General features: G+C 42.7%; 1 protein-coding gene across 1 annotated transcript in view; it reads left to right on the top strand.

The window, feature by feature from the left end:
• SLC18B1 (solute carrier family 18 member B1) overlaps nucleotides 1-23518 on the top strand; it is a gene marked incomplete at its 3' end in the record, with an annotated part of 87062 nt that overhangs the window by 10310 nt on the left and 53234 nt on the right. Inside the window, exons 2-6 of the mRNA XM_082250915.1 lie at nucleotides 3741-3899; nucleotides 6004-6099; nucleotides 9967-10040; nucleotides 11489-11636; nucleotides 15132-15288. Of these exons, the coding sequence (XP_082107041.1) occupies nucleotides 3750-3899; nucleotides 6004-6099; nucleotides 9967-10040; nucleotides 11489-11636; nucleotides 15132-15288 (625 nt within the window). The 5' untranslated portion in view covers nucleotides 3741-3749. The remainder of the gene's footprint in view (nucleotides 1-3740; nucleotides 3900-6003; nucleotides 6100-9966; nucleotides 10041-11488; nucleotides 11637-15131; nucleotides 15289-23518) is intronic.

Raw genomic sequence — 23518 nt, 5'->3', positions numbered from 1 at the left:
CACCTCACCTCACCCTGGCCTGCTGTAAGGGGGGATCTATATGGGGGACCTCACCCTGGCCTGCTGTAAGGGGAGATCTATATGGGGGACCTCACCCTGGCCTGCTGTAAGGGGGGATATATATGGGGGACCTCACCCTGGCCTGCTGTAAGGGGGGATCTATATGGGGGACCTCACCTCACCCTGGCCTGCTGTAAAGGAGGATCTATATGGGGGACCTGGGATCTATATGGGGGACCTCACCCTGGCCTGCTGTAAGGGGGGATCTATATGGGGGACCAGGTCCCCCATGTAGATCCCCCCTTACAGCAGGCCAGGGTGAGGTGAGGTCCCCCATATAGATCCCCCCTTACAGCAGGCCAGGGTGAGGAGAGGTCCCGTCCCCCATATAGATCTCCCCCTTACAGTAGGCCAGGGTGAGGTGAGGTCCGGGGTCCCCCATATAGATCCCCCTCACCCTGGCCTACTGTAAAGGGGGTGATCTATATGGGGGACGGGACCTCACCTCACCTCACCCTGGCCTGCTGTAAGGGGGGATCTATATGGGGGACCTCACCCTGGCCTGCTATAAGGGGAGATCTATATGGGGGACCTCACCCTGGCCTGCTGTAAGGGGGGATATATATGGGGGACCTCACCCTGGCCTGCTGTAAGGGGGGATCTATATGGGGGACCTCACCTCACCCTGGCCTGCTGTAAAGGAGGATCTATATGGGGGACCTGGGATCTATATGGGGGACCTCACCCTAGCCTGCTGTAAGGGGGGATCTATATGGGGGACCAGGTCCCCATGTAGATCCCCCCTTACAGCAAGCCAGGGTGAGGTGAGGTCCCCCATATAGATCCCCCCTTACAGCAGGCCAGGGTGAGGAGAGGTCCCGTCCCCCATATAGATCTCCCCCTTACAGCAGGCCAGGGTGAGGTGAGGTCCGGGGTTTAAAATTCATTAGAGTTAGGGCTGCAGGTAACAGGGAGCCTTGACGTGGCCCTGCAGCTTTCACATGCGTTTGCAAATGTGTGCTAACTAAACCCCTGTATTGACGCAGACTGTTAGACAGGCCAATTTGGTTGGTAAGCAGACTGGTTGGCAATTTGAACTGGGAATTTTATCTTTGTTTGTTTCATGTGCGTTGCCCTTCCATGTGTTCTTTGCTATGAAGGCCAGTTATAGGTGGGGGCAGAGGCCATTTTCTTTGTCCCCCATATAGATCCCCCTCACCCTGGCCTACTGTAAAGGGGGTGATCTATATGGGGGACAGGACCTCACCTCACCTCACCCTGGCCTGCTGTAAGGGGGGATCTATATGGGGGACCTCACCTCACCCTGGCCTGCTGTAAAGGAGGATCTATGGGGGACCTGCCCAGGCCTGCTCTAAAGGGGGATCTATAGGGACCCTGCTCTAAAGGGGATCTATGTCATGGATCCCCCCTTTAGAGCAGGATCCCCATAGATCCCCTTTAGAGCAGGCCAGGGTCCCCATAGATCCCTTTTTAGAGCAGGGTCCCCATAGATTCCCCACTTTAGAGAAATGTCCCCATAGATTATATGGCGACCATTCTCTAAAGGGGGATCTATGGGGACCCTGCTCTAAAAGGTGATCTGTGGGGACACTGGCCTGCTCTAAAGTGCTTAGGGGGTAAGGGTTTCTTTAACTAATCTAGTGGAAGAGACTCAAGTGCTAAAATCCCGCAGGTTAGGGGGCGTAAATTACTAGCCTTGCCCCGGGTGCTGACAACCCACGCTACGCCACTGTGCAGAAGCAGTCTACTTGCAAGCCTGCATAGAACACAATAATATGAAGTTTTGATGTTAGACTGTGAGCATGACATGCTGAGCCCTGTGCTTTCCCAACAACTCCCCCCCCCCCCCCTCCTCCTGCACACTGAGCCTGCATGTTCTCTTTGTGTTATTGGGGGTCAGGAGGATGGAGGGGATGAGACCTCCTGATAACACAGCAATCATCTCCTCTATACACAGATCCCCCATACCTGTTCAGTGCACATAGAGAGGACGTGACTACAGATTCAACTTCATCTGTCCACCTGAATGGCCGTAAACCACTGACACACTGCTCCTACTGGTTGAAGAACCAAACAGCCATCGCCTGACAGCACAGCCAAAGCACTCTATACAGCCACGCTGAAACTACAGTACATGGCCTGTCTCCTGGTTGGATGAACTAAGCCTGATGAATGGCTTAGCTGCACCCTCTTAAGGCTGTGACCTAAATTCCCCCACTCTTCACCCCTCCCGGGGACTTGTTGCTGGGGAGTCTCAACAACTTCCAGGCACACGCTCCGGATTAATTGCTTGGTCAATGCTGTGTAGCAGGAGTGGAGAGCAGTAGCGCTAGCTCAATCCACCTATGTATGTGCCGGCACAGATGGAGGATTAAGCGGTCTCTCAACATAGCCTAGTAATGAAGTGACAAGCCGCCGTTATGTATGAGGAGTGGGGAACAAGGAAGCCGGTAATCAAAGCGTTATGTTGTCATGTGCATGGCGGCACTGACTCACCCCTGTGGATGTGTTTACAGAGACAGGTGCTGAGTCTTACAAAGCTAGTGGCTGTACCCCAGGACAGCAGTGCACCCTAGGCAGCTGCCTAGTTTGCCTAGTGGTAGTGCCACTCCTGGGGGTGACTGATCAAAAGGTTCTGCAGTAATTTTGTTGGAGTTTGTTTGGCTAAAAGAGTAGAAGAGGTGGTGAATGGATGAAAAAAGGAGGAGGAAAGCTAACTTCTGCAAGTAAGATCCCCAAGTGGCAAGGATTAAGGAAGAGACTGCAGCAACACAATGGGGTTGATTTACTAAAGGCAAATAGATTGTGCACTCTGCAAGAGCAGTTGCTCCAGAGCTTAGTAAATGGGTAGAAGCTTTGTTTACTACCATCATCCAATCATGTGCAAGCAAAAATGCAGTTTTTTTATTTTCCTTGCATATGATTGGATATTCTTTGCAAAGTGAAGCCTTACCCCATTAACTAAGCTCTGGAGCAACTTCACTTGAGTGCAAATGCACTTTGAAAAATGCACAGTCTATTTGCCTTTAGTAAATCAACCCCAATGTCTGCCCTGCTGATGTTTGTTTTCTGGTATCGGGCAGCCCAGGAAGCTTCTCATACACTTTCTATATGGTAGCTGTGTATATTCTCCTCTTGTATGGTACTGGATGCCACACGCATATAGACTGTCTCCCAAAGCCTCATACCTATGTTGCTGCTCTACTCTTGGCTTGTGCTGGCTGAAGTTTTATGACCGTTTCCAAAAGACATATGAGCAGGAGATGAAAGTATGGCATCTCCTAAAATAGTTTAAACTCTATCTTACTGTTGTCAAAGTGCAGTTATCATACATTGTAATGTGACTCTGTCAGTAAGTTTGTATAATCCCTTTTATACTTTCTATAGACAATCTGATATATACAAGTGATGATCCCCATTTTGGACATCATTTGCAGTGGCTGGACTATGTCTGAACTTCCAAACATTTTGTGGGTGGCTTGATTGCTCCTAATATTCTGTGTTGGTGTCACTGTTGGTGATGGGACATGTCAAGTCTCAGCAGTCTTGAGATACATAAAGACAGGTAGATGTCTCCTGAGCTTTTTGTCTTGCTACAGCACTGCAATGCCTGATCAATGGTTTAAACTGTTTGCTCTTGCAACAAGGAAAATAACACACAGTTTGCATTCTGTGCATTTCTCAGTTTCTAAAATACACGTCTGTATTTTTCTTTTCAGATAATCAAGATGGCTGATCCTACTGACAACACACCTGATAATTCTAGCAGCATCAGAAAGCTATCAAGGAATCAGATATTGACACTTATTTCTACTGCTTCACTTAACTTTAGTTCTATGATCTGTTATTCCATTCTGGGACCCTTTTTTCCCCAAGAGGTAAAAACAAACATAGATATAATGTTCTTCACATTTAAAGTTAGGGACCTGATCCTTGACCCATTCATTATGTCATTATGTATTATGTATTATTATTATTATTCATTATGTCATTATAATTATGTATTATTTCAAGTTTTTGAGTGGTGTGTACCATTTCCATTCGGCCTCAACTGTCCATATTTCCAGTGAGTGAGGAGCTGCTGTTTGTTCAATGCGATTTTGCCCTTATAAATCCAAAACCTTTTTAATATTCTGTATGTAGTAGGATAATTAGAATCTCTATCAGGTTTTCATTGCTTTTTGTGTCTTCACTGAGGGTGATTTGCTCTCTCCTAACCATTACCACTAGGAGAAAAAGTGGGCTAAAATAGTAAGAGGGAAACCTCCAATGGGGGAATTTGGTCTGGTGACAACTGTCCAAAACTGGTCATATAGATGGTTTGATTTTTTTTTTTTTTCCAGCTAAAAAATGAACAGATTCCTTCATCCACACAAGCAAGGTGCATGGAGGAATCCCCTTCTATAGGACATTGTATTCTGACAGCAGGACTCTCCGCTGTCAGAATACACTGATAGGCAGCTACAGCCGCTGATTAACAAAAGTTTTCCAGCTTGCCCTGTTCGACAGAAGATGATCTAATGATCAACTTCTATTAAATGGGGACAGCCACACATGGATCGAAGCTGATGCAAATCAGTGTGGACCTAGCCTAAAGAATAATTACAGGTATGGACACAGCTACTACATTAATCTTCTCCACTATCTTCTGGGTCCCCAGTAGTGACCCCACTGCATTGTGAACACAGGTCGCCTGCTTGACATGGGCACCATTCAGAGAATGTTTTGCATTTTCTTAATGAATGCAAAGCATACTCAGATTGCATGAGGGGGATAGCGTGACATCACCACCCCAACTCTCCACCTTGTCCAGTAAGAAAAATCTTTGCAATAATTTACAAAATGCAAACTAATCTCTGAATGGTGGAGGGGGCATCCTCCTGTGTTCACACTGTAGCACACTCGTCGAGTACGAGAAGCGCGTGGTATATCACTGCTGTAGACACTACTACTATAGTGATTTTCAGGTTCTAGAGGGATACCACAGGTATGGTATAAAAAATCTACATTGGACCAAGCTGTAACAATGTAAAAATATCCATACCTAGAATTCTTCGTTAGAGACCCTGCAAAGTAAAAAGAAAAAGGATCAGAGCTCAGTGTCTGATGCTTCCCTTCAGAAATCATGTGACCAAGTGCATGGAACTTCAGGCATGAGGCCGACTCTGTAGGATGCCTGGAGCGCATTTTAACCTGGAATGATGATTATTTCTGCCTAATATTATTTACCTACCCCGGTGTAAATGTAAACCTAGCTTTATAACATTTGTTTGAGAATACAAAACTATCGGAGTTGACTTCTATTGCTTGAAGGATTTGAGTTTTTTTTGTATGTATAAAATAAGAATATAATGTGTTTTGAATTGATACATTTTATATTTGAAAACTCTGAGGGCTTCATAAATGTAAAGTTGTGATTTTGGACATTACATAACAAATAGCTATCAATATTGTTCTCATCTTTTTATTTCTCATTTTATTATTATTAATTTTATATATATTTTTTAAACCTTGGTGAGAAAAGGGGGTAATGGAGATCATCTGTGCCACTCTTTCTTTCCATTGCTTAAAGTCTGTAAACTGTAGATCTACAGAACTTTTCGGTAGGCTTCATGGCATCATGTCTACACTTTTAGCAAATTGTATTTTGTGAACCTGTTGCAAAATTTTATACCTGGAAATCCTGCCAGTATCACTGCTTTTTGTTGCAGTCTGACAATGCTGACCCACTGCCTCGCAATTAGCACCTGCTTTGTTAGTCTACCTTATGTGCTTTCCATCAGACGCCTATGAGGTCTGTCAAACCTTGTGAGACAGTTGGATCAGGCATGCTCATCTATTTGTCCATGTGTACTTTACATTACCAGCTTTTCCTCAAAAGGGAGGCAGCATAAGTTTTAAAAAATAGTTTTAAAAAATAAAAAAATACCAAAAATGTGATGTATTCAAATGTTATAATTTCTTTTTTCTTTTTTCTATTAGGCTGTGAAGAAAGGGCTTAGTAACACAGTGATTGGCTTAATATTTGGATGTTTTGCTCTGTATAATTTTTTAAGCTCCTTAATATTTGGGAGATATGTAAGTATGGCTATGTCCCTTGTAAAAAGTGAACCATGCTATTATACAGATATTTACCATATGCCGTCTTCAGCTCTCATTCGCTTTGTTTACCGACAACAACAATTGTTAAGCTAGATAACTATTGTTCCAAATTGAAAATTAACTTTGGCTGCTATCCTTCTAGTCCCAAGTTTCAAAACACAAAATGTGTCTGCTGAGGTTTGTGGCGGCACATAGTTGTTACAAATGTTGGGTGCTAATGTCCAATACCTCTAATCATTGTTATGTTCACTTGCGTCTAGTGTTCATAATGCAGATGTATTACATTGTCCTAATTGTAGATGTGTGCAAAGATTTATTTCCAGTCATGTAATATGTTATATTGTTGCATAGTTTGACAAAAAGACATATGCTCCCTAATTTCAACCCAAAAAAAAAAAAAAAAACTTTGATTTTAGAACCCTATACCCACAACTGTTTCAAAAGAAAGAAAAAAAATCTTATAGTAAGGCTTAGTTGCTCTGGCAAAGAAAAAAAAAATCATTTATGGGCCCCAAGTTACTTGGAAAACTCAGTAAAGCGACTCTTCAGTAATTTTTTCATCTTTCCATCTTATAAATCCTCTGCCCTTGTTGTTTTAACTTTGGATAGTAAAACATTTTTTTTTCTGCCAGTAAATACCTTATACAGCCCACTTCCTCTTTCTTGTCTGGTCATTGGCCTAGGCTAATGACCTCATGCACAGCTCACTTTCGTGAGAGTTTGTCAGCAAGGGAGGGAGAGAAGTCATAGGAAAGCCAAGGGGAGATGCAGAGCTGGAGGGGGCTGGATGAGGTCGGAGATGACAGGAGACTGCAGAGATCCATGAGTATTCATCCAGAGAGGAGAAGTGTGCAGGCAAGCAGTGGTGTGAGTGTGCCTGTCTGTATATATGTGTCTCTGTGTGTGTGTGTGTGTGTGTGTGTGTGTACTTGTATGTGTGTGTGTCTGTGTAAATCTAGAAAGTGAACAGGCAGCAGCTTCTGCAGCCAGACTTAGTGGAGGGGAATTTCTGCAGCATATTTGGCAAGAACAGAATCACAGTATATATAAAATATGTAAAGTTGTTGGAGGGAAGCTTTAGAATAACAGCAAAGATGTTTTTAATGTTTTTATTACAAATTATGTGAGCAGACTGTAGTTCTTCTTTAAAGTGGTACACCCTCACATATACCAAGTGAAATGAACAGCCTCAGGTAACGCACACAGTGATTAATCAAATCCTCCTACTGTCTAAGTCCCCGCCCCCCCGACACAAATTTATCTCATGTGTCAGGAAAACTTTTCAGAAGTAACTCATGCTGATAACAAAGGAACGAAGCACCAGAGAGAAACTACACTTGCCGCTTTGGCGAGAGATAAGTAAACACTACAGATATATGTGCTTTGCTCAGATTCCATGACTGAGGTTTACAACCACTTTAAGCCCAGTACGAACTTTAAGTTTTTTCTGTTCAACCCAGTGGGCTGAATGAAAAAAAAAAACCTGGAGGATCTCGCTGCACTATCCATGCAATGTTAATACAGCAATCTCTTCGCTAAGCTATTGTGTTCTGATAGAGGGACTGCCCTACCCCCCTCCGCCAGAACACACCGGTCAGTCAGATGCCAATCAAATGCTTTCTATCGTGCCTGTACGAATGAAGCCGGCTGTTCTGCCCACTTTTGTCAGACAGGCTGATGTACACATGGGTCTAATGTCAGTCAGATTCTCGGCCAAAGTTCAGCCCCTGTGTACCAGGCTTTAGATCTACAGAGAGATATGGCCAAAAATAAGGTCCTGAATTGCTTGTGTTGTAGAGGCACATTATTATGGTGGACTTTGCATATCACGGAGACAATTAAAGAGATCTGGTATCCATAGCAAATCTATTTAATTATCATAATTGCATTAAAAAACAATACAAAGTGTGTTGTGACGAGTAACGTTACATGGTGTTAATGTAACAATGATCTCTTTAAATGTCTGCTCTATGTGCAAAAAACACCAAAACCATGTGCCTCTGCAACACAACAATTTCAGGACCTTTTTTATTTCATCTCTTATCTTACTAAAAACGCCAGACATATTCTACCCTGTGGAAATAGGGTCTGGTTCTTGCTATGCATTGCATGCAACTGTCCATCGGAAGAATGATCTGCATAGTGGCAGAGATATTCCCCATGTGCATGATGACAGGTTGTATACCATTTTAGGTTTTAAAATTCGAAAACCTGGTGCACTGCTCAAAGAGGAACTTCAGCTTACTCCCCCCCCCCCCCTTCCTTTTTAGTTTCTATACCCCTGCTCACCCAGTGGTGTTTTAGGCGCAGTACTCACCAAGCCATCAGATCCAGCGTTGTTTTGCTGACAACCTTCTGTTACCAGACACAGCTCGGTTCCGCGCCACCTTCTTACTAGTGATGTAATTGAGAGGCCCGCCAGCTCTTCCGGGTTCAGGGTCACCACCCTTCCTGCTAGCTGAATGGAAGACGCAAGACCTTCTGGGATATGTGACGTGCATATCCCAGGTGGCTCAGTGAGCTTATGCACGTCATTTGTCTAGTCGAATGACGTGCACGGAGGGGCGGGGCCGCACTTTTATGAAGGAAAAAAAGGTAACAAAGAAAAGGTAACTCTATTTGTGTAGAGTTAGGCTCGTTTCACACTGGTACAATGTGGGAAACTCTGCAAATCCGGTGCGGATTCCTGTATCGCACCTGAATCGCCGGCGGTTCAAATTGCCCTCTGCGAATCGCTGCGGGTGTCAATGAAAAGTTAATGCCTCCCCCAGATCAGTGCGCAGATCACAGTGCGAACTGTAAGTTTGGACAGGAATCGGATTGCAATTTGATTCTGGTGCGGACAAAAAAAAGGGTCCTGCATGAGCTTGGTCCGAATGCGATACAAATTCAGCCATACAATTTGTATGTCTGAATTCACATTGCACCGACATTGCAAGTGATCTGCACAGCAATGCGGTGTGAATCACATGCGATGTCTGGCATCGCACCAGTGTGAACTGGACCTTAGAGAGGAGGGGTTGAGAGGGGGGTACTTCCCAAAGAGTATGAAGGTCCGCTTTAAATTAAAATTGAGCCAGTTTATAAAATAAATCTGACCACAAAATACCAAGAAACAAAATCGTCACTACAGATAATCTTCTGTTTCTAATGTCTTGGAATGTGGTAAAAGCCCTTCTGGTTGCTGGGAGAACTTGTGTATATGTACTAGATGTGGCATAGGAAGATTGTCCAAGCTGTTGGAAAACCCCTGTTATGGAGAAGAGCTTAGAATCAAAGTACTGTAGTTGTGCCAGTGCTAGAATTTAGGAAATATCACAGCGTTTTGGAGAACAGGCAAATATGTCCCTTCTCATTATTCTTCAGTAGTTATCTCCAACTTATGACCAGTATTAAGCTGGGTTTACACATATTGAAATTTGTCTTGTTCAGCAGGAACCATTTTAATTTCAGTTCATGTGTACCCCTCTCTGTTCAACAGAAGCCATCTTCTTTCAAATGGTCCTGCTGGAAAACCAGTATTCGATCAAATGCTGCAGCACCGATCAGTGTATTCTGGCAGTGGGGGGGGGGGGGGGGGTTCCCCACTGTCAGAATACAACAGTGCAATGGGGGACATGCAGCAGGGGACATCCCTGCATATACTTGTGTGGATGCAGGGTTTTTTTTTTTTTTTTCGTTCAACCCACTGCTTGAACATAGTTGTCATTCAACCTCATCACAGCTCTTACATCAGTGACCACATTACACCCCTAAATTTGTAATGATACAATACACAAAATTTGACTGAGATATAATTTGCCTTAAAGAATTGCACTAATTTAATGTTTTCTAATCTTACAGCTTGTACAGATTGGAGCAAAATTTATGTTTGTGTCAGGTTTAATTACATCCGGAGTTGCTACGGTACTTTTTGGGTACGTTTTTTCTCTTTTTGTCTTGATTTTTGTCTTCAATTTAATGGGTGATATGAAATGTATGCTTTGGCATGCACTTGGTACTGTACTTAACAGAACTCAGTAAATAAATTAAAGTCAGACAGGATTAGGATTTGCTAAGTACTGAGAAAAACAGGTACTTATCAAAATTATATATAATAAGAAAAGAGATCTTGCGCCAAAAATAATCAATGGTTCTGGGCTGTTGTTAGGTAATACTATAATTTGTAGTTACTACTAATTGACTGCAAGGGTATGCAGCATGTAGTGAATAAGCAAATTATAAAATCGGCGCAAAACTACCCTTCAATATTATAGTTTCCTAAAATCTCTCACCCAAAAGAACAAGTGCAATACTCCTGTAAACACATGTAACCTGTCAAAACATGTCTAAAAATCTGTGCAACAATTGTAATAAAGATATTTGTGAAAAAGTTGGTAGAAATAAAGAAATATCATATTTTAAAAACTTATATGAAAAAAAAACAACAATTCATATATGTGCAAAAATCCAGTGAAATAAATAAAGAATGAAAAAATCCACAAAATTCATAAAAAATATCCATTCATTAATGTTCTTGAAATTCCCAAAAGAAAATCCAACAAAGTGCAGGAAAGTGCAAAAATTCTGTGCATCTTCTGTGAAAAATGCGTGCCAAAAAACACCCTGTGTGCTGCCTACACCAATCACCCCAAACTGACTCACCAGATGGAGTGGCTGGTCAGGGATTAAACCAGCTACTACGCCTTTGTTATGTATATAGTATATCCAGCGTGCAGGTCCACAATCCACTCTGTATGGTCACCATCATACAGACACTCTCATGGGAACCGGTAGCGATATGTCATATGTTGGGAGAAAAGATGAGCCCACATAGCGTGATTCCATAAACCCATTCAACCGTTTATTAAAAGGTAAAAGACAAAACTCACATTTGGTAAGTATTGTATTATTAACAATGTTAATATTGTATTGTTAATATTGTTAATATTATTTTAATATCCCCCCCCCCCCCGGCTGTCAACTTCCAAGCCGTGAGCACGAATCGAGCAAGTGGGGTAATGTCCAGCTTCCTAGTCCTGTTGCTTACATTGCTAAGTTGCTTACTTATCAAAATTAAACATTTATCTGCAGATATAGACTGAACTTTAATAAATTACGGTATACAATATATAAACGAAATGTCCTAAACCTAAAAACTAAGAGTTTACTTATGCATAACAAATTTTGGTAATTGTAACAGGTCTTCATGTCAAAACCATTTTTTTTGTTAACATAATAATGATAATTTCACTTTGTTTCCTCTCTAAAGTTGATTAGTTAGATGGTGTATGAGCGAATTACACAGGGATCTTTGCTTGATGGTGCACTAGAACAATTGTTATATGATCACAAAGATAATAAATTGTTTTCTTTCTTATTTTAGATTGCTTGACAAAATTTCTGATGGAACAATGTTCGCAGCTATGTGCTTTCTGGTCAGAGCAGCAGACGCTGTGGGTTTTGGTGCTTCAATAACTGCTTCTTTTTCTATTTTGGCAAAGGCATTTCCTAACAATATAGCTACTGCAATGGTAAAGAAATATATTATTTATATAGTGCTGACTTTTTTGGGCTTTACAAAGATTTTTCAATCATTTACACCAATCTCAACTGAGTTTGCATGCAAATATTTAGGGGTATACACACAACCACAATATTTTAGATAAAAGCCATTTTGTTTGGCAGTGTGCAGCTTGCATTGGACTGTGAGAAAAGCATAAATTCTTACATTTCTATTAAAATGTAGCGGCTGCATGGATACAGCTGTGGTTGCACGGACAAAGCCACTGGTCCCAATTTGACAGCCGTGTGGTTGCATGACAGTATGCGCTCTGGGAAAAGCATGCACTCGCACAGCTGTCAAATTGGGACCAGTGGCTTTGTCCGTGCAACCGCTGCATCCTAATATACATGAACGGGACGGCCTTTACGTGGATGCATACAGAACACCTGTGTATCCTGTGCAGACAAAGATGACCTTTCTCAGGCAACGCGAGGGGGTTTCTTTACTGTTAGGGCTACAAGATTGTAGAATTCTCTATCACAAGAGGTGGTTTCTGCGGGAAGTATGGTGGCTTTCAAAAGACTCTTAGACTTACATCTCAAGGATCAGAACATTCAGGGGTATGTGAGATGATTACAGCCACACACACCTACACAGGTTGAACTGGATGGACTATTGTCTTTATTCAACCTCACCTACTATGTAACTGTGTAACACCTGTGAGAATGAGGCCTTATATTGCACTGACCAGAATTGAACTGAAAACCCCAAAGCTCCAAAACAATGGTGCTAATCAATGAATGACCCGCTGGCATTTTTAGGGTTCTGTTTAATTAATAGGAACAATGAGTACTGAAAAACATGACAATGCCAAATTATTTATTAATTCAGATTTATTTATAAAAAAAATTTAAATTTTGCACACAATAATACAAAAACAAAATAACTACCCGCCTCGCAGTGCGGAACAAACAGTTCAACATCACAACACAAAAAAAACCCCACAAATGGGGGTAAGATTGCAATCATCATAGAAGTAAAGTTGTCAACAAATGGTTTTGTTTATCAAAAATCTAGGGTGCATCCACTTGGACCATATTGCTTCAAACTTCCATATACCATACAGTTCCTAAGAAAATAAGTATATGCAATATTTAGAACTTTATATTTTTTATTTGATCACAGCTTAGACTAGGTCTTGAAACATCTGTATGCGTAACAGTGGACTCTTTTACCAAAGATGTTATCCAATACTAATGCAAATTAAGCTTGTCTACCTAACCATTTACATTTTCATGTAGTTCAAGCTCAGTAGCTGGTTTTCGGACTTTTTTTGGTGCTGAACAAAATACAATTTTAAATGCTTGGTAGGTCTAGTTTGCAAATGGATGGTCATTTTGGAGCTCATCTCCATAAATGAGAACGAAAAGGGAGCTGTCGTTTTGTCAAGTGAATAAAAATAGTATATAGAAAATAAGCCTCAGTACAGATTGGTACTTATCAATATACTGTACCATATATCAGACTGCAAATACCTTTATGAAGGCTAACCTATCTATGCCTTAGCTCAGGGCTGGTAACAGACACTCTGGCTGGGCTGTTTGAAATGGATAAATTGACAATGTGTTAGTTTTCTTACATGTACTGTAATCCTGAAAACACATGTATTGTATGGCAATTTTTTTTAGTGTTTGTTATCTTCTGCACTGAGCTCAGACAGGAGATAAAAGAAAAATACACTTTATTAATTAATATTGTTACAGATGCCCATTGATGACTGGTTCTCTTTAATTTTCTTGTGTATTTTTTACTTTGCTGACAGATCATCCGTAAAGTTTAGGTAAACCTAGATAATAAAAATACTCTAATAGCAGTTTACCATTCTAACCTTTATACAATTGTAGCACTGTCCCCGTAGGGTCTGCTGTAGGATGACTTCTCGGGCCTCCTCTGATTACCAGCACACAGTCACTTAAGGAATAGTACATATATCCCTCCCTACTCCCGATGGCTCTTCACACAGTAAACAGTCCAGGGGTATTGGTTTCTAGTATTTAATTTTGGAACTTAGATGGGAGAAGGGAATAGTGGCATGCCCCAACTGTAACTATTCACAATGGATAAGGAAAACTTTCACTTGCCTCAATGGGTTACTTGTGGAAACAGCAGCGCTGTTTAATCCATACTGCCACTTGTATGGAAAAGGTTGTCTCCTAGCTCTTTTCTCTCCAGCAATAGACTTGGTGATCCTACATTATCTTCGGGACACTCACTAGCATCCCCTTTACTGACACCCTCTACTGACTCTTCCAGCTGCAGAGGTGCCCCCCCCCCCCTCAGGTCAGGCCCCTTGACACAGATCTGTACTCCCTGTACTGCAGAATCAGATCCTCCAGTGTCTCCCCTTTCAGTTCGCTTCCCTGGACCTCTGGGTTCAGCTCCTCACTGGCATTTTCTAGGCCCTCAGGTCGACCACCTGAGGCCTCACAACTCCTCCGGGACTCCGCTATCCATTCGAAAGACCCTGAGCACATGAGCTCCCTTTATACAGTATCCCAGCATGCACTGAGGCACTTTTCCTCTCCCAAATCACCAGGGCTGTATCAAAAGCCTGTGCACTCATTCATCAGGCTTCCTTCCACTGTGCAATATGCCTCCCTATTGGACCAGTGTGAAACACTCTGCAGACAGAACGAGTTGCACCCAAGAACAATGAGCAGACCTCACTAACAGATCCTGCTCTCTGGTAGGCAGAAAACAGTATACATTTACCTTACCTTCTGGTAAGCAGACAGGACCCAAAACTATATTTTCTCTCTAGCACCTACCTAGGAGGGTGCTACACAAGTTGAAGGACTTGCTATTTTAATGCACTCTTTCTCTGGTTGATCCTACTAATAAGTTTCCTTCTGCCCTAGGTTGAAAACCCTTCTTACTGAATTCACACTAGGAAGTGTGCTCCCACTGGGACATTTAGACTCACAGTATTCCTGCACATTCAGCCAAACTTTCTTTCTAATAATTGATTTTCTTTAATAAACTTCATTGTATGTTTAAATGCAATCTATCCATTTGTCATCAGAGGCATCCACACAGCGGTGTGCACACTGGACCAGCTGTGGTTAGATTCAGATATTCATGGTGCTGAAATCGAAACACACTAATACTAACTAAAAAAAGTGGCCAAGCTAACTTAATGCATGCCAAATAGGGTATAGGATTTTCTAAGCGGTTAGTGACACTTTCAGTATCTATCTCCAGATCATGTACACTAAAGTTTTTGCATTGCTTTGGGTGGCTATACACCAGACCCCAGGCTGGGAAATATACCCCAATGTATAGTTGCATGGTCCTCATGTGGCCATGTGCATGAAACCTTACTGCTCATGAAGAATATACAGTATATAATATACAGTATAAATAGTTGAATGCCCATTGTCTGGGCACAGGTGCACTTTAAACTATTTTAACCATTATGAAGCTTATTTTGCTGTTCTTTACTTTTATTGTATTTCATCTTCAGGGATTTCTTGAAATTTTTACTGGCCTTGGACTTGTCTTAGGTCCTCCAATAGGAGGAATTCTATACCAGACATTTGGATATGAAGTTCCCTTCATTGCCCTTGGCTGTGTTGTCTTTTTAATGGTGCCACTAAATATGTACATCTTGCCAAAATACGGTATGTAGTTTTTCAGTGCTTAATACTTTTGTGTTTTTTTTTAGTGTTCTGGTCTGATTTTGTTTTTGTTCTGTTCCAACGATTAAAAGACCCACCAAAGTTCTATACTCACCTGTCCACACTCCTGACAGAATTTCACTGTGTATTTTTTACACTGCAATGTCTTTGGTAAGGCAGATGTGCTTCGTCCGAATAACCTCCATATGTTCCTATTCAATGATTATCAACAATGTCCATAGCATTGCATGAAGGCCACCAAGTAAAGATCTGACAGGAGTGAGGGGAGGTACACTATGGGGGGTAAATTAATAGATAACCGTTCTAAATGTACAGTTATCTTTTATTACTAATAATACTGGAGAGAGTGCCAATATCAAAAACCTTTGTAGAAGTTTCTTTTATCGATCCTTCTGTTGAGAAAAAAACATTCCCCTCTGGGTGATCTATGTACATTGCAAGGATTTTAACAAATTAATTGCAGACTCCTACCTTTTTGTTATTTTGAAGAAATAGCTGTTTGCTTGTCTGTGTCTATGTGCAAACTAGATGCGAATGGGAGTGACTTTATAATTATCAACTGGCAGAGTTCCAATGAGGACAGTGACAGTGCACTGAACACCTCCATGTTGCCATATTACATTGTATTTTACAGAAAAAAACAGCACTGCAGTTCGAACAGGAGAAAAAAAAACATTCAATTACAGTATGATTTGTGGAGCAATTGTATATGCTATATTATTTTTATTTATTTGTTTTCCCATGACCCTTTAACCACTTGCCGACCGCCGCACAACTATCTACGTCGGCAGTCAGCCCCGGCCAGGCAAAGTGACGTAGGTCTACGTCGCTACTTCCCGCTGGTCTGGTGTGCGCTCCTGCGTCCCCCCCCGCCGCCGCCGATGGCTTGATTGGGTTCAGAACCGATCAGTCATCAGGTCCAGGCCAATGATTTTTGGCCTGGACCTGTTGATCGGTCCTGCCCAATCGGATTCCATGCTGAGCCTGTGTAATGTAAACACAGGCGCAGAAAAGATGTTCCCTCCCATGATCCTTTTTGGATTCATCTTGAGAGGAGAGCACATCTAACTGTAAGTACTGTACCAAGCACACTCGCATACACTTAGATAGGCACATTTAACCCCCAATCGCCCCCCCCAGTTAACCCCTACACCCCCTGTCACAACACACACTGTATACAGCATATAGCATTTTCCTATATACCTGTATAAGTGTGATGTGTGACCAGGTGTAGCGCTTGCGGCCCTCCCTTTTTCACTTAAAATACCCGCCACCCCCCCCCCCCGATCACCCACAGTTAACCCCTTCCCCCCCTGTCACATTGTACACTAATACAAACGTAATATACTGTTTTTCTGCATTTTGTATTAGTGCAATTGTGACTTGACTTAGCGATAGCGACTTATTCTATCCCAAGTAGGCTTAGGGTCCCCGCCACCCCCCCAATAAAGATTTAATCCCCTCATCCCCCCCTGATCACCCCTACACCTCCTGTCACAACACACACTGTATACAGTATATAGCATTTTCTATATACCCGTATAAGTGTGACTTGTGACCAGGTTTAGCGCTTGCGGTCATTCCTTTTATCCTTAGGATACCCACCACCCCCTCCCAATAAAGCTTTAACCCCCTGACCCCCCCCCCGATCCCCCCCCTGATCACATCCAGTTAACCCCTTTCCCCCTGTCACATTGCACACTAATACACACGTAATATAGTGTTTTACTGTATTTTGTATTAGTGTGATTGTGACTTGAGTTTGCGCTAGCGAGTTAGTTTCTATCCCAAAGGAGGTTTAGGGTCCCCGCCACCTCCCCCAATAAAGATTTAACCCCCTGATCACACCCTGATCACCCCAGTTAACCCCTTCATTGCCCTGTCACAGTGTCACTTTTATAGTGTACAGTTTTTTTTCTGATCACTATTATTAGTGACACAGGTGACATTAGCTAGTGTTAGTGTCAGTCTAAAATAGCGCAGATACCCGGCGCATAGTTAGAAATAACCCCTTGATTACCACACACACACTTCCATTACTAGTATAGTGTTTGAACAGATCAAAATCTGATCTGATCAGAACTATACTAGCGTTCCCATAGTTTAGGGTTCCCAAAACGCAGTGTTTGCACGATCAGCACTGATTCCTGCCAGCACCTGCGTTTAACTCCTCTGCCCAGCCCACCCCACCCAGGCAAGTGTAGTAATCAATAGATTACTGTCACTTACAAAAAAACACAACACACAAACCCGCTGTGTTAGCAGAGTCAGGCCTGATCCCTGCTAGCATTAGCAGTTTTTTTCTGTAGCGCTTGAAATAGTTCTTGACAACCAGGTGCTTTTATTACCTGTGAGTCAACACTACTGTACCGGTAAATTTAGTTACCAAAATGACCAAACGTTTTTACAGTAGTGCAGAGGCTTATAGTATACTGGCCATGTCAAATGAGAGCGATGGGGAAGCCTCACTGGCAGAATCAGGGTCAGTATACGAATCTGATGATGGCAGCGGCTCCCTGACAGATAGCTCCCAATTAGACCCAGGCGTACCCGACCCCATTCTGGAGTTGTTGAGATGCAGGAATCGCAGGGTGCTCGTATGGAGCAGAGTGTCAGTACTACGGCCGCTCATCCTTCTTGTGACCTGGCAAGCACCAGCGGCCTAGTACAACCAGCACTGCAGTAACACTTGGTGACGTGGCGAGTCCCATAAGTGCAGTTGAAGCTGGTGCGGTGGCTAGCACGAGTAGTGGCCCGCAGCCACCGCGTATTAGAAGACAGGCCCATAGTGCCCTCCCTGATGCGCTGGCATATCCCTATTGGCAACCCACTGATTCTACAGCACCAGTACTTCCCCCATTCACTGCCCAACCTGGAATCCACGTGGAGACAGCTGGTATTACGCCCCTTAACTTTTTTGAGCTTTTCTTCACGGAAGATCTTTTCAGATCTATTGTGGATCAATCAAATTTATATGCACAACAATTCATCGCCGCCAACCCAAATTCGCCCCTTGCCAGACCATTCGGCTGGAAATCAATAACTGTTTCCAATTTTAAAATCTTTCTGGGCCTTTCCCTCAACATGGGCATAACCAAACAGAGTGGATTGCGGCTATATTGGTCCACTAGCCCACTTCACCATATGCGCATGTACTCTGCCTCCATGTCCAGGGCGAGATACGAGCAAATTTTGCGTTTTTGCATTTCAGCGACAATGAAATCTGTCGTCCTCGGGGAGACCCTGCATATGATCGGCTCCACAAAAGTCGGCCCCTCATAGACCACTTCAATCAGTGGTTTGCAGCCTTGTTCACCCCTGAACAAGTTCTCTGCGTTGACAAGTCCCAGATTCAATTTACTGGCTGCCTTGCTATGAAACAGTACCTCCCCAGCAAGCGTGCCAAGTACGGGGTCAAACTGTATAAACTGTGTGACAGGGCCACAGGTTATACAGTTAGTTTACGGGTCTATGAGGGAAAAGATAGCTGTGTGGAGCCCCCCAACTGCCCAGACTACATAGGGAGCAGCAGCAAGATAGTTTGGGACTTGATGTCACCCTTATCCGGAAAGGGGTACCATTTGTACGTGGACAACTTTTACACAAGCGTGCCACTATTTAGTCACCTGCTCGAATTACAAATTGGCACATTTGGCACCGTGCGACCTAATCGCCGGGGGTTCCCCCAACGGCTTGTAGATTCCCGTCTTATTCTGGAGGAGAGAGCCTGCTTGAAAACGGACAAATTGCTTGCAGTGAAGTGGAGGGATACACGGGATGTTTTCTTTTTGTCCTCCCTTCACGCAGACACGACGATCCAAATTCCTACGGCAACTGGCGTTAGGGAGAAACCCCTCTGTGTCCTCGACTACAACCTTAATATGGGAGGGGTGGACCTTAACAACCAGCTTTTGGCGCCATATTTAGTTGCCCGTAAAGCCAGGCGCTGGTACAAAAAAGTGTCTGTTTTATTTATTCCAATTGGCTATGCTGAACGCCTTTGTCCTATACAGGGCGTCAGGACGAACTGGATCCTTCCGGGAATTCCAGGAAGCGATCATCCTTGCCTACCTGTACCCAGGAGGCATGCCTGCCCAACTTCCCCCTTCCAGATGCAGTGAGCCGGCTGCATGAGAGACATTTTCCACATGTCCTCCCGCTTACCCCTACCCAAACTTACCCCCAGAGAAGATGTCGTGTCTGTAGCAGGCGCGGATTTAGGCGTGACACCCGCAATTATTGTCCCAGATATCCTGACCAACCTGGTCTCTGCATCTGGGAATGTTTCGATCGCTACCATACACTAGTAGAGTATTAGTGTAGGGTACAGCACGATACAGTGTAGGGCACACAAACACAGTGTCTCGAAAAGATGTTCGATGGCTATTGACATTTTGAGAGACCCAAGCTGGATTCACAAAAAAAAGTGTTCCTAAAAAAATACAAAAACAGTTGTCGTGTCAGTCATTTTTTATGTTCTTCTACTCTTCCAACTGTACTTTGTTTGTTTTTCATTCTTTTGTTAACCTGTTTCTCTTGCAGGTACTCTTCAGCTGCCACATTGATTTTATATATTCTGACACAAACAGTGTTTGCGCTCAGCATATATGGATACCTTTGCTGGCAGCAGCTGTGGTGATAGGCTGATTTCAGCACTGCAGTTAAAATAACTTTTAGGTATACGTGGAATATTGTCATGTATACCCATCATTAAATTCAGTGTGTGGTTGTTTGGGCGGTTAATGATGAGTAATACTACACAATATTCCTGTGCTGATTTCTGTTAGGTTCTCTTTTTTTTCGTTCAGCCCACAGGCTGCATGAAAAAAAAAAAAAAAAACCCTACACTATATGCCAAACAAGGACCAGCAATGTACTGGTACGTTGCTGGACTTTGAGTGGTTATACCAGGATGATGCCTGCAGATTTAGGCATCATCTTGGTATCATTTTTTACAGCCAGCGGTCGGCTTACATGTAAAAGCAATCCTAGCGGATAATTGGCCGCTAGACTGCTTTTACATGCAGTGGGAGGGGACCCCCCCCCCCCAACCGCCGCCATAGAGCAAATTGCAGATGAGAATGGCTCCCATCATCTCTATGGCCTAAGATACCGGAAGCTACGAGCATTTCATGACTTCTGTTTCGCCAGAAATAAACAGCGCAATTGGGAAATTGGGAAAGTATTTTATCACACCAATTTTGGTGTAGTCAGATGCGTTAAATTCAGAGGAGAGATCTAGATTCCCCAATTTAAAAAAAAAAAAAAAAAAGAGTACCTGTCACTACAGATTGCTATCATAAGGGATATTTTAAATTCACTGTGATAACAATAAAAATGATTAAAAAAAAATGAAAGGAAAGGTGTCAAAATAACATAAAAAAGCAAAATAAAAAAAAAATCAAGCCCCCCTGTCCCCCCCGTGCTTGTGCGCAATGGCGCACGCAAGCGTTGGTCTAGTGTCATATGTAAACCGCAATTGCAGCATGCATGTGAGGTATCGCCGTGAATGCCAGGTTGAGTGCAGTAATTCTTGCAGTAGACCTCCTCTGTAAGTCTAAAGTGGTAACCTGTAAAGACTTTTAAAGGCTTTTAACCACTTGCCGACCGCCGCACGACTATCTACGTCACTTTGCCTGTGAGGGTTTAGGGAGGCGCGCTCCCGCGTGGTCATGGACCCCCCCCCCCCGCGCGTTTGACCGGCGGACCCGATCGCCGCCGGCCACTCTGCGATCGGCGGGGGAGAGGGAGAAAGTCAGGCAGCTTGTGTAAACAAGCTGCCTGTCATTCTCCTCTCTGTATGAGAGATGATCACATGGATCTACTATGTAGATCCATTGATCACTCTGCATACAGTTGAAGCCACAGCCAATCACAGTTAGAATCACGCCCCTAGGGACACACACAGCCCCTCCCTCTCAAATAAAGTTAACCCCTTCACTACCAGTGTATTTTTACAGTAACAGTGCATATATATATAGCACTGATTACTGTAGAAATGTCACTGGTAACCCCAAAAGTGTCAAAAATGTCAGTCAAGGGTCCGATCTGTCCACCGCAATGTCGCAGTACCGCAAAAAAAATCGCAGATCGCCGCCATTACGCGTTAAAAAAAAAAAAACAACAAAAATGACAAAAATCTTTCCCTTTGTTAGTAAACGCAATAACTTTTGCGCAAACCAATCAAAATACGCTTTTTGCGATTTTTTTTTTTTTTTTTTTTTTTTTTTTTTTTTTTTTTTTACCAAACATAGGTAGCATAAAACAAATTGGCCGAAAATATTAAAAAATTTTGATTTTTACATTTTTTTTGGGGGAATTTCATATAAAAAAAAAAGGGAAAAATATTGCTATTTTTGCAAAATTTACGCTCTTTTTTTGTTTATAGCGCGTGATCAAAAAATCGCACAGGTGATCAAATACCGCCAAAAGAAAGCTCTGTGGGAAAAAAAGGACGCCAAATTCGTTTAGGTACAGCGTCGCACGACCGCGCAATTGTCCGTTAAAGTCACGCAGTGCCGAATCGCAAAATACCCTCTGGTCGTTTAGCAGCCAAATCCTCCGGGGCTTAAGTGGTTAAAAATGTACGTAGTTTGTTGCCGCTGCACAGGCGTGCGCATTTTTTAAAGCATGTCATGTTTGGTATCTATGTACTCGGCATAAGATCATCTTTTAAATTTATCCAAACAATTTGGAATTATATAGTGTATTTGTGCAATAAATTAAAAAATATATATTTTTTTCGCAGAAATTGCGTTTTGGAAAATCTGTGCGCAAATACCGTGTGACAAAAAAATTTGCAACATCCACCATTTTGTTCTATAGGGCCTCTGCTTTAAAGAAATATATAATGTTTGGGGGTTCAAAGTAATTTTCTAGTAAAAAAAAAAATATTTTCATGTAAACAAAAAGTCACAGAAAAGGCTTGGTTTTCAAGTGGCTAGAAGAGTGGGTGATGTGTGGCTAAGATTGAGCATAAAATGCCGGGACAGTTCAAACACCCCCCAAATGACCCCTTTTTGAAAAGTAGACACCCAAAGCGATTTGCTGAGAGGCATATTGAGTCCATGGAGTATTTTATATTTTGCCCTAAGTTTCGGAAAGATGACAATTTTGTTTTTTGTTTTTTTTGTTTTTTACCGAAAGCTGTCACTAAATGATATATTGCTCACACATGCCATGGGTATATGTGAACTGACACCCCAAAATACATTCTGCTGCTTCTCCTGAGTACAGTGATACCACATGTGTGAGACTTTTTGCGAGCCTAGCTGTGTACGGGACCCCGAAAACCAATCCCCATCTTCAGGTTTTCTAATAGCGTAAATTGCTGATTTTCCCACTGCACTACCTGTCAGTTTCAGAGGCCCTGAAATTACAAGATAGCACAAAAACCCCCCAAATGACCCCATTTTGCAAAGTAGACACTCCAATCTATTTGCTGAGAGGCATGGTGAGTATTTAGCAGCTCTTATTTTTTTTTTGGAAAATGAAGAAAAAACAGGAAAATGCATTTTTTTCCTCTTTTTCATTTCCCAAAACTTCTGCAAAACACTCAACATGCCTCTCTGCAAATAGCTTAGGGTGTCTACTTTCCGAAAAGGGGTCATTTGGGGGGGGGGGGGAGGGGGGTTTGTGCTGTCTTGGCATTTCATGGCCTCCGAAACTGTGATAGGTAGTCAGGAGTGAAATCAACAATTTACGCCCTTGGAAAGCCTGAAAGTGGTGATTGATTTTCGGGGTCCTGTACTCAGCTAGACTGCAAAAAAGTCTCACACATGGGGTATCCCTGTACTCAGGAGAAGCAGCAAAATGTATTTTGGGGTGTCATTTCACATATAACCATGGCAAGTGTGAGCAATATGTCATTTAGTGACAACATTGTGTAAAAAAACAAAACAAAAAAAAATATATATATATTTCCCGGAAATTGTGGCAAAATATAAAATATTTCATGGACTCACCATGCCTCTCAGCAAATAGCTTGGGGTGTCCACTTTCCAAAAATGGGGTCATTTGGGGGGTTTTGTGCTGTCTTGGAATTTTAGGGCCTCCGAAACTGTGACAGGTAGTGCAGAGGTAAAATGCACAATTTACGCCATTAGAAAACCTGAGAGTGTTGATGGGTTTTCGCGGTCCTGTACACAGCTAGGCTCCCAAAAAGTTTCACACAAGTGGTATCCCTGTACTCAGGGGAAGCAGTATGCCTCTC

This window comes from Pelophylax lessonae (assembly GCF_965119305.1).
Source record: "Pelophylax lessonae genome assembly, chromosome: 3".
Classification (NCBI taxonomy): Eukaryota; Metazoa; Chordata; class Amphibia; order Anura; family Ranidae; genus Pelophylax; species Pelophylax lessonae.
This window is presented reverse-complemented; position numbering and strand designations above follow the sequence as displayed.